Raw genomic sequence first — 15031 nt, forward strand, 5'->3', positions numbered from 1 at the left:
AGCCGACGTCTAAGGCCTCGCCCCGCCGGAAGCTCTTGGATCTCCTTCCAGATCCAGCTCTGCGCTCCCGTGCAGCCACCCCAGCCTCCTCCCCACGACTCAACGCCCCAGCCGTGTGCCTGCTCCCTGGCTTTTCCCTCGCTGTCCCCGGGCCTGGTGCTCTTCCTGCAGATGCCCCATCGCTGGCCCTGTGGTGCCCTCCCCCGCTCTCACCGGCTCGGGGAGGCCCGCCTCCGCCGCCCCATGGAAGGGTCACCCTGCCCACGGGCCCTTCCGTTTATCGGGACTGTCGGCCTTTTCCTCCCAAAGACAGAGATCCCTTTCTGTTTCGTTCCAGGCAAGAATCTTTGTTTCATTCACTGATGTGTCCCAAGCACTGGGAACGATTCCTGGCCTGCCCCGTGAACTCAGACGGAGAAATAATGTATTGCTGAGTTCACTGTGATAAAGATGTCCAGCCCAAATATTTACTGAGAACGTACATTCCAAGCACTGTTCTAGGCATTTTGCAAGCATCATCTCATTTATTTCTCACAATGCTCTCAAAAGCTAGCAAAATCTCAACACCCCCACTCCACCGTGCCGAACGATGCTATTCCAGAGCCCCTGGGAAGCACAGATGAGAAGATGTGTTATAATGATGAGCTCTCTGGGTTTGATTATTTTTTGATAAGCGCTTTGGAAACCAACGTCGCCAGACAATGTATAAAGATAGTTCTGCTGCAGCTCCAAGCTCATCAGGGCAGGAAAGCAACTGGGCGAAAAGAACAGCATCTAAGCCCTGAGGTAAGGCTGGGATCCCGGCCGCTCTCTGTTTCCATGACACCCACCACGATGCAGTAGAAAGAAACGGTCCTTGAGTCAGATGAGACTGATGTGAACGCCCAGCTCAGACCCGCACAGCTGTGTGGCCACGGGCGACGTGCGTGGCCTCTCTGGGCTTCTTTTGCTCCATCCATGAAGTATAACCTATCCACAGGAATAAGAGTGGTTGGCCCATCGTAGGGGCTTAGGCCCACGCGGCCATTACGCCAAGTTTTAGGGGACTCATTGCAAACTCATGCCTCTTCCTCGGACGGTGACGTGGGACAGAGCTGCACACACCGAGTCCCACCCACCTCTGCGAGCCCTTCCTGTGGGTGGCGCCTGTCACTAAAAGCCGAGCGTACAGAGGCGCAGTCTTGTCATCTTTCTGCTGAGGGACGGGAGCAGATTACGTGAGCTCTCTCAACACTCATTGGCTGACAGACAGAAACAAGAGGCCGCAGAAACGAGAAAGCTCGCCTTTGGTGTCACTCTGTGAGCCTCGTCGCCGTGGGCGTTTTGAGATGCGGGGGCTGTGGTTATGCCGCTTTCTCTGCTTACGGACGTAGATTTGAGGAACCAGGCCCGCCCTGAGGCAGACCGATTGCTCATGGTGGCTGCCATTGGGGTGCAAAGCAGGGGCCGTAGAGAGAGAACTGTGAAGTGAGGGGCAGGGGCCAGACCATGTGGGACACGGGCTGTCGCTGCAGGCAAGCGGAAACGCCAGGTTTTCGATGAGCACCATGGAAGGAAGGAAAGAGACGAGTGACAAAGGTGCCCGAGGTTCCCGGAGAAGAGAAGGGGGAGCCGGCACGTGGCCTCGCTTCCCTCCCCCTCCTGCCCTGCCTTGACTTCCCTTCCTCTCCTGGGACCTTCTGGAGGCAGAAAGTGCTGGACCAGGCGTGGAGGAAAGAACATGGCCTTGGGGGGCTCGTTCCTCCGGAAGCCCCTCCCCCACGCTCCCGCAGACCACAGGACACCGTTTCTGTCCCTTTTACTCTTGGGTTTTTGTCGGGTGTGTACTAACCAGGCACAAATCAAGTTTTTGTTCTGAGGGTTTTTTTTAAATACGCATATTGCTTTTTTCATGTTGTTTTCTATCGCGCTTCCAGAATCTTTGAGGCGTGACCATCTATAAATTAAATTCCACGATGAAGAGATCTATAGACCCAGAAAAAGGGTAATTCACTGTTGTTACTGTATTTGTGTATTGCATACATTCATGGTCTCTCGGGAGCTACAACCTCTGACGAGACAGAGAAAAGGAAGAAGCAAGCTTTTGAAAAGATGAGATGCAAGGCTCTGCTGGTTCGTTTTGTTTTGTTTTCGTTTTGTTTTTGGTTCTTGGTTCATTTGTTTCCTTTTGCTAAATCCAAATTGAAACAGAAAAGAAACGAGGAAGGCATAGTGATGACGAGTAACTGGACTTCAGGGCGATCACTTTGGAGTGTGTATAGATCTCAAATTATAATGTTGCGCGCTTGAAACGTCCGATAAAAAATGAACTCTTAAAAAGGATAGAAGAAAGAAGTTATACGGGGTTTCTTGAAACCTGAACATAAAGGATTCAGGATTACTTTCTTGTTCTCTAAATTAGGTTATCTATTGCCTTCCTTTATCTCAAGAAAATTAAAAAGAAAAGGGAGAATTTATTTAGAAGACACACGAAAAAGACTTGTAATTGGAGGACAAGCCCTGGGCAAGCCAAGGCCACGTGGCGGGGGCCACGAGCACCACGCGTGGAGCCGGGCGGAACCGCCATCCGCATCCGTCTCTCTTCCCTGGGCCCGCGTGTTCTCAGCTGTACGACTGACAGGTGTGAGCAGATGACATCTACCTTTCCACCGAGCCGTGTGCTCTGAGAAACTTTAAAACTCTAATTCTGAGAAAGGAAGGAGCTAAATTCAGACACCGCCTTCCGCTCTGCCTCTGCAACCCGTAGGCAGAGCCGGTCTATTCTAGCACATTCTGGATCCATCTTCTGCCTTAATAAACAAGAATTAGTAACGCCCTGAAGAGAGTCCTGCCTCTGTCTCTGGATCTTCTCATGCACAAACATTTCCTCTGCTGCTGTTCTGTGTGAGGTGAATGACAGCGGCTCAGGTGGCACCTGCACACACCAATGATGGCCACGCAGGTGGCGGTCCCTGGAAATCGAAGCCTGATTCATCTCAACAGAGAGCTAGAGCCTCTCTCTGAGTCAGGAAAAGCTGGAGGAGGGATCCCAGGGGCCGGAAGGAGGTTCAGGGAGGGGCTACACCCTGGACAGGTGTTAAGTCCCCCGGGCAGCTGTCAGAGCTGTGCCCACGGGGAAAGTCAAGACACAGCCAGGTGGGCTGTCCTGCAGCCAGGTAGCCATTCAAGTCGGGAGTAAAGGAAGGTAGGAAGCCGTGGGGGAAAAGCTGTGACACTGGGGATGAGCTGCTCGCTCACCGGCTCGGCTCCCTCTCACGTGGCTGCCAGCTTCGTGCAGGGAGGACCGGAGCACCGCTCACATCTTGTCCACCTGCATCCCCAGTCCTAACACAATACCCAGCACACAGCAGCTACTCGGTAACTATTTGCCTTGAAGATGGCGCCAGGCTCTGCTTCCCAGTTCCAATTCAGTTCAATAAAGGACTTGAGTCTGAGAGCACTTGGTTCCCATGACCAGAGTCAGCCTTTCAGGGGCTATTTAAGAGGCTGGAGGATGAGGGGAGCCCAGGAGGGGTTTGGGGGCCTGGGGAGCAGGGCTGTCACCCAAAACACCTGGGCACCATCGCCTAGCCAAGATGACACAGAAGATCAGCCATCACAGGGTACGAATAGGTGAGGGACAGCAAATAAAAGATCTCAGTGCGGTCAACTCATTACTGAGTGGCCATTCTTCTCAAGTTTCTCTAGGAAGGGTCACCGGCCGGGGTCAGGGGCCAGTCACCTAATGTAAAAATGTAAGATAGTAGGGAGTGCGTAGCAAGGCTTTATGAGCCCGAGCAAATAGGCCTTATGTAAATATACTCAAATTCAAACTTTAAAACAATCCAGTGGCAAGGAGCCTGGCTGTGCCCTTGAATTTTTCTGAGTTCAGCAGTATATACGTAAAAGGTGTCTGGCACCAAGCTACAGCGCGTCAAATCCCCAACAGAACTGGGCCTTGCTCTGGTGCTCAGGGGCAGGGCTACGCTCCCAGGTTTAGAAGAAGCTGTGTGTAGGAATATACAACTGGAAGGAAGTTTGCACGCACCACCCATGCAGCTTAAGGACCAACTGGAAAGAGCGAAATGGGAAGCTGTTTGAGACGGCCGATGTGCTATTTTAAGGCAGGTCGGAGTACAGCATTCTGCTGCAAAAATAATTAGAGCGGCCTGTCACACGCAAGAGCGAAGAGTTGGAGAACCAGATTATTCTGGAATTTGCCGGAGTCTTCTGGAATGAGCTAAAAAACTTTTGAAAATTGCTCTGACATTTTCAGGAGTCATGGAAGGTTAAAAAATTGGCTGCAGAAAGAGTCTAGCTGATTTGGTTTGTAAATTTGCAAAAAAGTCCTTCTGGATGTTACTTAAGTGTCATCCCTGCTCACGCTTCCACACTGCGTAAGCAGCGTGTGTGGCAGACGGACACTCGATTATCTCATCTCCTGGTGCTCACGTCCCTCCCTTCACTGTGAGTGAGCCTGCGACGGCTTCTAAACAATACGGGATGTCATTCCCGTGACTGCATTACATAAGATTGCAAACTTCCCTCTCGTCTCTTTGGTTTGCACATTTTGATGAAGCAAGTGGCCGTTTTAGGGGACGCACACATGACAAGGAACAGGGGGCAGCTTCCGGCCTACAGACATCAAGGGACGGAGGCTCTTGGTCCGACGGGCCCTAAGAATCTGAATCCTGCCAACAATGATGTGAACTTAGAAGCAGGTGAGCTTTGAGATGAGACCCCAGCCTTGGCTGGCAGCTCTACTGCGGCCTCAGCGGAGAAACCAGGGAAACCTTCCTTAAATTCCCGACCCACAAAAACTATAAGGTAATAAACGTATGTTGCTTAAGCTGCTCAGTTTGTGATAATATTGACACACGGCAATAGATGGCTAATACAGCACAACACCATATTTAAGGGAGAAACAAAAGGTAATGTGACATCACTAAAAATGCTTAAATAGCAACGTCTTCTTGTCCTTCTGAGGGCATGTAACAGAAACTCAGAGAACAGAATTGATCCTCACAGAAGAATTGATCGATCGTATTAGGGAGAAGAAAATCCCACAGATTCATAAGGGGAAAAAAAATTCCATGGACTCTTTAAGAAAGTAGAACGTTTCATGAGTTGTAAGAAAAGGAATCTTACAGATGCCTGAATAAGGTCCATGGTGACACGAGCACGAAGCCAGAGGGACAGAGGGACAGAGGGCAGAATGGCAGCCGCGGCTCTTGGAGGACCGTGCAAATGGATACGGTGTCGCGTGTCTAGGCTGGACTCAAACAAGGCTCTCAGGAGACCCTTTAAAACAGTTAGAAGGGCCACCACGCTTTGAACAGTGACTCTTCCTACTGTGAAAAACCAAGGCCATTCTCCGGCCTTCGTCTCCCGGAAGCTGAGAAAAGGTAGATGGCTTATTTCTCCAGAAGCACGTCGAGGCTCTACGGTAAACCCAGCAATCACACCGGAGAAGCAGCAGGTGATGGTGTCGATATTTTCAACATTCTTGCACCTGGAGGTGGAGTGACATAAACCGAATTGGTCAAAGAGATCGTATCACATGGACAGATGTGACCTGCGCTGAACCTATAGGTCACGCAGTAGTTTACTAGAACATTCAAAGGCATTCATGGTGCACAGGAAGAAACTTCTAGAATTAAGGCCGATGACATAACGCTAAGGTTTTGGAATTACTGGATTCGAAAATGAGTTCGAAGTGCCTGAAGTGGCTGAGGGGGGTGATCGACAGGCTGCTCTGGAATCGGCTTAATTAGAAAGGGGTACTTGCTGCACGTTGGCGGGTGGAATGGCATCCAGGGGGCCTGAAAAGCAAAGAGGGGGCTGATGCCAAGCTGGAGTACCGCTTCCGGGAGTGGGGGCGCAGGACGGGCAGAAAGAGAGACTCTTAGGGGTCGCTTGTCAGGATCCGGTAACGAATTAGCCAGACGGCGATGATGAATAGGGAAGCTGGCCAGGCTGCTGGTCTGGAAACTAAGCGGGCAGTGGGGCCACTTGCTGGAGAAAAGGTCTGGGTCTGCGGGAGGATAACCTATCAGAAAGGCCCAGAAAATAGTGAGATGTTCATATCTAGAACTTAGGGGAGAAATCGGAGTGCAGATATAGGCTTACGAGTCAAATTCTAGCCGGACAGGAAAAACAACAACGAAATAACGAACTCTCTGAAATAATTTAATCATTTGAAATTATGAAAAAAATTGAAGAATAAAATGAAAAAAAATAACAAAATAATGCCATCGTCCTTCTAGATGCTCAATGAACACAGTGACCAAACACATGCAAACAACTCGCTCCGTTTTCCACACACCGCGTTGATCGGCTGCACACACAGTCCCGGATGGAGGAGGGATCACAGGTCATCGTCGGGCAGTTCCCGGAGCCCTTTATTGGCGTGAACATCCACGCGAGTCCACCGCGGGCCCACTGCGGGCCAGGCGCCGACCCAGCCCCGCGGAGGCCAAGGCCCGCGATCCCTGCCCTCACAGAGATGGCACATTGGCAGGTTTATCAAACAAGTTCCAAGTTAGAAAAAAGCGAAATCGCAACTCAGACAAATGCTGTGAAGGAGCCGGTCCCAGAGGTCAGGGGAGGTCTCGCTAAGGAAGGGCCGCCTGCCCGAGCTCAGAGCCCGAGCTGGAGTAGAGGAAGAGAAGGAAGACAGTGGCGTTTCAGAAAAGGGGGACAGTGCCTGAAAGAAGGGGTGAGCAGAGAAAGTCCAAGGGCCAAGAAGCAGCAAGTTTGGCCCAGGCGGCGAGAGCCTGGAGGACGGTGTGTCTGAGGCGCTGAGCAGGCGGCCATCAAGACACACGAGGGAGGAGGCTCCCTCTGTAAGTGGCGGGTAAAGCCCATAAAACGCCGGCGAAAGAAAAGAAAGTATATTCTGCTTAGCTAATTAAATGAACTAAGGTGCGTAATAGTGACGGTCCACGATCATGTACACCTCAATGAATTTTAACAAATAAACTCAATTTAAAATAATTTAATCTCTTCACAGAAAACGCCATATGGCAAAGTGCCTGAATTACATAGGAGTTAAGTACGTATTATCTGAATCCGAGTGGCTGTCCTTAAATAGTCTGCCTTCCTACCCCAGATGACGTTTGCCAGTTTGGGGTCAAATTCGACTAGCATAGGAAAGCATCTAGAACAAGCCTTGGCCCACGGGCACTGTTGGACAGCCTCCCGTCAACCACGTAGTGAAGGTATGATGCTCTTCGTTGCACAGAGCACCATCACCGAGACTCAGAGGTGAAGGAGTGTCCCACGGGGGCCCTGCTGACGTGCGAGGGGCCTCTCCGAGGAGTTTCTCCCATCCCCCGCTACTGCCCCCCGTGAAGTAAACTCTTACATTAAAAAAATAATAGTAATTTAAAGTAATTAAATTATTTAAAATGTGGATTTTTTTTAAAACCCTAATAGAAATGCTAAGAGAGATTTGGAAATACATGTGAGACATTAATTCCTAAAATCTGACCGGGTGGTTGTTTCTAAGAAGGAAAGCAATGCCTTCCACCACCACCCCACCCCCACCCCCAGCTTCTTACTCCTTCCTGACTATACTCTGTTTTCTTTCTTCCCAGGGGCAATAGAAGGACAACCAAAGAAGGACCCAGTGACTTGAAATTCCAGAACTTCTCTCTGCCAAAAAACAGGTGAGAATATTTTGTTTATTAATAGAGGAGTGAAAAGTTTGATTCTGTGGCAAATAAGCTGACCGTCTCTCACACACACACACACACACACTCTCTCTCTCTCTCTCTCTCTCTCTCTCTCTCTCTCTCTCTCTCTCTCTCTCTTTTCCTATCTCTCTCTCTCTCTCTGGTAGTGATCTTAGCAGTTATGTGGAGACCAAGGTCCAGAAGGAGAAGGGACTTGACGAGGTTGACCCTCTAGCCCGAGCGTGATGCAGGTATGGGCTGAGACGCCCCTGACGTCCACAGCATTCTCAGACCAGGGCTATTTCCACCACCCACCCCGGTGTCTAAACAGCCCAAGAGTCAGCCACTGGGAGAGAAGCCTCCGTGGTTCAGTGGGTGAATGATTTAGGTGACGGAGTATGGATGGGTCAGGCCTCGAGTCTACCATCCGATCTCACGCAAGGAGACTAGAGGGACCCACCTGCTGTATGGATTCCTTTCTTTGTCCTTCAACTGAGAAGGACATTTACTGAGCAATTATGTCCTGAAGACTGGCACAGGCCACTGAAAATGCAGACACGGAAGGCAAAGTCCTGGCTTCAGCCACCTCGACCCTCAGAACGGAGGCCAAGGGGCTAAAACCACTGACAAGAGACGGATCCCGACATCAAATCTAGCTCCGCCGTGGACCAGCTGTCTGGCTCCGGGCCACGCTCCAATGCCCAGGGGGGGTGCAGGGCTCCCCCTCCCCAGGCCCTGCCGGAGCGTTCTCTGTGTCCAGGGGCACCCGAGGATCTCTCTCTGTGTTACGCCAGTCCCCACATTCCAATCTACTTCAACTCAAGTCAGTCGCCAAACACTCGTTCAGTTCCTACTATGCGCCAGACACAGGGAGCATTCCTGAGACCCCGAGATTGGCTCGAAGATACATTTTTCCCATAGCGAAGTGAACGAATGCCTGCAAAACAGAACTCTTGAAATATTTTCAAGCCCACATTAAGCAAAAGGAAATTTGTGACCGTTCTCAGACTTCTTCGATGTTTACGCTACATTTAAGTAATGCACTTGGAGTTCATTTTTCTTGTTTCTTGACAATAGCGAGAGATGGGAGACAGAAGGGTTAGAAGCCTTCCTTCCAACAGAGATGGTTGCAGCAATTACATACATCAAAGCAATACATACACTTACATTTGGGGGGAAGAAAGAGAGAGAAGTGCTTTTATTCTGAAGTAAATGATTTCAGGCTGTGTCATAGCATGCTCGAGATACATTCAAAAGAGCAACGGACGATGTTTCTGCAACCTGTTCTAAACCATTTATAAACCCACATTTTTAAAAAGAATTCTCATCTCCATACAAATCCCTGTACCACTGCATATTTTATAACGAAAGAATTATATGAATATGGTAGTATTCGAGATCTATAAATCAAATCAAAATGTCTGAAGTCTAGATATTTGGGTCTACTGTCTTCCTTTAATAACTATTAAACCGACGTGCTCATCTTCCATACAAGTTATAGTTCTCAGCGTCTGCTGACGACGAAGGTCGGGGTGTCACGGAGTAGGACACATCCTCGGGGCTGGGTTTCCACGCCCGCCGACCTGCTCACTAGCTGAGCGGCCTCGCTCGCACCAGCAAGGCCATTTCAGCGTCTCGTGTATTTTAGAGAATATTTGTTCACCATTGGTCCCCTGCACCTACAGCAGTTCCTGTGTTTGGAGCCCAGATGAGGGGCCTCTGCGGTGTGCCCGGAAGGTCGTAGTTTCTCAATAAACAACAAGGATCCTGGGCTCCAGGTCCACACACCTAGGCACTGCTGTAAGAGCGTACGGCTGGCATCTCGCGGGGTCCCGTCAACCCCACGGTTAAGTTTCCTTTTCGTGGCAGAGAAGGACACAGCCTGGAGAGGGCAGTTGACCTCCCCAAGGCTCAGTCGTGGGTCGTGGTGTGCTAAATCTTGCCACTGACACCTAAAGCCACCCGGCGCTCCATGCCGCTGCCCTCGCCACGGCCGCCCCTTCGTTGGGTGCAGGAGTCAGCTCTCCCGAGGGGCACAGAGGGCTGGCCACGCCCACCGCCCCCCCAAACCCAACACGCATGGACGTCCCGGTCACATACAAAGTAAAATACTGAGCTGCATGCTGGGGCCCCGCCTGGATGATACGGCCCAGGACATTATCCAAGAAAACCACACGATCACTATGGAACTGCATCCATTACCCACGACCTGTCCACAGTATTGACGTGAACGTGCCCTGGAACGTCCCGTGGAATCCATCTGCCGAAAGCCCCGGTACCACTTCTCTTCGGTACCGTCTCCCCACGTGGGGAGGAACAGCAACGTGCTGATCGATGTTTTCCGATCAAGTTCAAACCCGAATCAGCCGCCGAACACCTAATGCGTGCCAGACGCCGTGAAAGGGACGTCGACATTTAACCCTCGCTGTGGTGCTGCAGTGGGTGTTACTCCCGCTTTACCGACGGGGAGAGAGAGCCTGAGAGAGGGTGTACACATTTGGGTCTCACCCCCAGAGCGACTAACTGGTCCGGCGGGATTTGGGTGGAGCCCAACCCGGATCGAGTTAGATCGCGATTTCTGGGTTCTCAGTTATCGTAACTTTCTTCTGCGTTGATAGGTCGTGTGACTTTCGCTTTCTAGTCCTGTGAGTCTTGACCCTGCTCGTGTCTGGACCCTCCACCCTGGAGAAGGGACATGAGCATCATGCTCCAGAGAAGCATGGTGGAGTTTCCCAGAGTGTGGTCCCTGGACCAGCAGCATCAGAATCATCTGGGACTTTCTTAAAAATGCAGATTCTCAGGCCACGCCTACTGAATCAGCAACTCAAGTGTCGGAGCCCAGGCATTGGGGCTTAACTAAGCGGCCCTGGTGATTCTGATGCCGTCCAAGTTTGAGAACGTTGACCATTCCCAAGAATGCAAGCTTTGGAGCTTAGAGTGAGAGGCCTCTGGCCCCGGCGTTCACTCAGCCCCTGCCCTGTATGTCACAGTAGATGGGATGGAGAGAAGACAGAAAATGGGGACCCATGTGAGAGGGTGGGGGGGGGATGGAAGAGAGCATTCCCCCACCTGGGAGAGGTGACAGCACTGGGGACTGGGAAAATCAGAGACGAAGACACAGACCCTGCCATCGAGATGCTCAGTCTACGGTTGGGGGCGGGGGACGTAAAAACAAATAGGACGCTGTGCCGTGAGCAGTGACAGAACCAGAGGCAGGCCCCAGGGGAGCACGCGGGAGGCTAAGGGTCAGGGAGGCGGAGGGCTTGCCCAAGTTCACGTTCTAGTGAGTAACAGAGTCAAGGTTCTAAGTCGCGTCTTCCCATCCCAAGTGCAAGTCTCTTTGCTTCCTCGTTCTTGGCGCTGCTATTATCACCCGCATCACTGACACTTCGCACATCCAGACCCACCTCCCTGAGGATCAGCGTGGTCTCTTCTGCCTCGAGCACCTGCGACAAAGCTTGATTCCGGGAGGACCCGGTGCCCTGTTCTATTCTGTGCGTGGAGGCCCCCTGCCAGGCCTTCCCAGAGACAAGACGGGCGGCCACTGCTGTTCGTCGGCCCTTGACCTCGCTGGTTTTCTCCACCTGTTCCCCAGCTGCCCTGAGAATCCGTGGCGCTGAGAGGTCGTTAAGAATCACTCCGCTCCCTCCGGCCCCCCTGCACCATGCAGAAAGTGCAGCGTCTCCCTAAAGATCTTGCGAGCGGACAGCCTTATGGGGCCCACAGGGGATGCTTCGAACCCAGTGTGGCATCTGCCAGCTTTCCTGTGCTCGTCCACAAGAAGCTGTTACCTGGTAGATGCTCATTAAACACACCAGAGGGAGGGGAGGATGGAGGGAGAACAGAGTCAGGACCCACTAGGATTCACTAGGATGCCGTTAGCTCGTCCCCTTCCCAGTGCCCGGCACGTACTAGATAGACTTAAAGAGGCAATAAAAGGAACTTTAAACAGAGGAAGGACAGGGAAAAGAAGGGGTAGGAAACAGAACAGGTAGGGAGGGGTCAGAGAGGGTGAGGGGGTGGGGACTCAGGAGTCAACCCGCCAGGGTCGTGTGCAGCTGGGCATGGCACACCTTCCTGCTCGGCTGCTCACACCGGTCTGCGGGACGACCCACCAAATGCCGAGTCTTTCTGTTGTCATCTTTTACGGTTTGTCAGGGACAGAGACAGCTTATGTGAAAGGGATTATAGGTCACAAGACAGGCTTTCTGTCCTCAAAGAACTTAAAATCTAGTTGAGGAAAGAAAAAAACATATATGAGAAAGGTTAAAAAGATGAGATTTAAATAAGGAATTTATTATAAACGACCCTTTAACCATCCTAAGTATGTCATTAGAGCCAGCGCCACAGGAGCTCAGAGCGGGGGGAGGTCCCCGGCCCCTGGTCGGGTCAGATCCTGACCGGATGAAGCCAAAGGGGCCTGGGGTGCGAGCTTGTACCGTTCTGAATGGCAGCAAAGGCTTTCCCAGGACCCCTTCGGGGAGTCACGTACTCCCAAATATTTTTTTTGTAAAATTCAATAGAAAAGAGATCACTGAAACTAATCAAGGATCCCTTTGACAAAGAACGAACCCACTTACTCGCTCACGAAATACGAGCCTTGACCCAGTTACGCCTCGGCAGGAATTTCATCCGCTTCAAAGGGCTGCGGGGCTGGGAGATCGTGAAAAATCAACATAGAGCCAGGACGAGGGTGTTTATGGCATGGGGGAGGGGCGCGCCCCCGTGGAGCAGATCCCCCGTGTGTGGACACTCCGGGGCTTGGCGGGGCGGGATGGGCTATGGGGAGACCCAGGCTTGGGCTGCGCTGCGTGTCTGGGCTTCCTTGGGCACGTGAGCATTCACCCGCTGGGTCATTCAGACCTTCATGTTCATCCGACAGCACAGTTGTGTGCACGGGCCATGTTCCAGGCACTGCGTCAGGTACCTGGTCTCCCTTTTAGGAGCTGGGGGGCTGGTGGAGGAGGTTTGAGGAATCACTGTGGATTCTATTCTGGTTTTGTGAGTGTGGGCTCCCGTGGACAGATGGCCGAGGGTCAGGGGAGGGCTTTGGGGCCACATCCACTGCCCAGGCCATCACGACCTCGTCCTTAGACTGCGACATCCCAGCCCTTCCCTCTCCAATCCATCATTTTCTGAGACAGACGCGGCTCGGAGCATCCTTCATCCGCTGCCTTAGGATGCTCCGCCCTGCCTCCAGGCCGGCAGCCCCTCCCGCCGCCTACTCCCCACTCTCGCTCTGGCTCTGGGCATTTCCAACCCTTGCCTCCCACAGCTCCCTATGCAAAGGCCACCTCCCTCCCGGAGGCGGAGACGCAGGACGGTGGGCCTGGCCATCACACGGGTCAGGGGGGTCAAAAGCCACCATGAGCTCCTCCAGGGGCTACCCCATGCCTCAGTCGGCCCCTCTGCAAAGTGAAAGCGTAACCCACGGTTCCATTCGGCACTGACGTCGTGACACCGACTTAAAGGCTCCGCCCACCGAGAACCGCCGCCAGGTCTGGGTGAGATAACCTCGTCACGTGCACAGATCCCGACGCAGAGCACGTCACGCGAGGAGAGGGAAGGAGGGGACAGATCCGCAGACCTCAGATCCGCCTCCGTTTCTCTCTCGTTTATGTTAAACATGACTTCAGCGACTCTTAAAAATATCATTTGTCTTCCAAAAGCCAGAGAAGTCTATCCTAGAGCAGCCTTTTGATCTCAGGGTAGTCGTGCTCACCTTGGCAGCACAGATGCTAATTTCAGGGGCAGAATTTAAAGTGAGAGATGGCGCCGAGCCAGTTAATCGTGGAGGTTTAGGAGGAAGAGAAAGCCGGCAGTGAAATCACCGTGACCATTTCCCCAGGGTTTTGCTGCCGAATTCTGGGCCAACTGTGGGTGGGGGCCACAGGCACCGCACTCAGGGGGTGGTGAGGAACTCGTCCCCATTACAGGAGCCTGACCCTGGAGACAGGACCGAGTCTCGTCTCTATGGGACCAGAATAACACACCATCCAAACTTTGTCCCCGTGGATAAGTAGAACGCAGCAGCGCCACGCCTACCTCAGGCAGCTCTCCCAGGCAGCGACGGGGGAGGGGCGGGGGAGGGTAGGTCTAATCCAGTACCCTTTAAAACTTTTAAATTATGAGACATATTACATGACTGAGAAGTGTTAAACATGTATAATCATTCAGAAATTAAAACCCTTTATTTGCAATGAGGCTTAACTATTAAAAGCCACAAGCTTCTGGAGGTCAGCCTTGTTCGTTTCATATTCTGTGACCATCTCTGCAGCAACGTGGACACCGGCCTCAACAAGCCGCAGGTACGGAGGAGGCCCTGCCCCGCCCAGGCCCGGATATGCAAGGCAGCGGGGCTATGGGAAGCATGAGGAGTGGCCGCCACGCTATATGACCCCACCCAGCTGTGGCCCCGTTCACTCGTGGCCCTGTTATTGATGCTGTTGGCTACAGGAAACCAGGGTGCATCCTTGTAATTTCCTGGCAAGAGGCAGCTTGCTAACACGTGGGTCTTGCTTGAGCACAGAGAAAACACATCAAATCTCCGTGAAGTTTGCTAGCAGCATCTTCCTTTAATCACCCTGCTGCAAAGAGCATCAACGCGGGAGATTGTCACAGAGCTTGTCAGCTGCCGGTGTGGAGACAGTGTCCCCAAGGCAGCCAGACATAACCGTGGAGTCCGGGACGCCTCCCCGGACCCAGTCCTTCCCCAGGCCCTGGGGGGGTGGGGGACAGGCTCAGCTTCCCACTCTTCCCTCCCCACTTTGTGAGCTCAGCTGGAATAACAAGCCATTCCCTGCTTCTCCCAGGCCTCCCCTGCTAATTCATTCGGCTTGCACTGACGCACAGTGAGCCCTGGGGTGCCTGATCCCGGAGGATATGACATACGAATGAGCACCGTGGCTCTGGGACCCCACCGCGGAGCGCAGAGTGGATCAGATCCGCGGCTGTCGGACAGCCCTGACGAGTGCCGACTCCCAGACGTGGAGCTCGCCGTCTGAGTCGCTGCTCTAGGCTGGTAAATAATAAGGGACTTAGAGCCTAACAAATCCGGCTCTGCCTAGTGCGGCTGCCACTTCAGGCAGCTCACCTCTCTCTCCTAAGCTCTAGTCGCATCTGCAAAGCAGGGAGAGTGGGCAGCCAGAGTCCAGCCTCGCTCGGGGTCCCCTTCCACCGGGTTCAGGCGCCAAAAGGCCTCAGTTCTGGAACTTGGAGCCACGATGGGGCGACAGTTCCTCCAACGGGCTTTCTAGCATTAATGGCCTTCGATCCTAAAAACCAGGAGAGGCCGAGATCTTTTAAAAAGGATGGAACCCTAATTTCAAAGCCCAAGTTCTCTCCGGGGGCCCTAGGAGAGTGCACCCCGCATCCTG

At 52.5% G+C, this 15031-nt stretch overlaps 1 protein-coding gene across 1 annotated transcript in view; it reads left to right on the forward strand.

The window, feature by feature from the left end:
* CLNK (cytokine dependent hematopoietic cell linker) overlaps window positions 1-15031 on the forward strand; it is a 123669-nt gene that overhangs the window by 42521 nt on the left and 66117 nt on the right. The window contains exon 3 of the mRNA XM_039838182.1: window positions 7578-7649. Coding sequence (XP_039694116.1) covers window positions 7578-7649 — 72 coding nt within the window. The remainder of the gene's footprint in view (window positions 1-7577; window positions 7650-15031) is intronic.

This window comes from Pteropus medius, unplaced genomic scaffold (genome assembly GCF_902729225.1).
Source record: "Pteropus medius unplaced genomic scaffold, Ma_sr-lr_union100, whole genome shotgun sequence".
Taxonomy (NCBI): Eukaryota; Metazoa; Chordata; class Mammalia; order Chiroptera; family Pteropodidae; genus Pteropus; species Pteropus medius.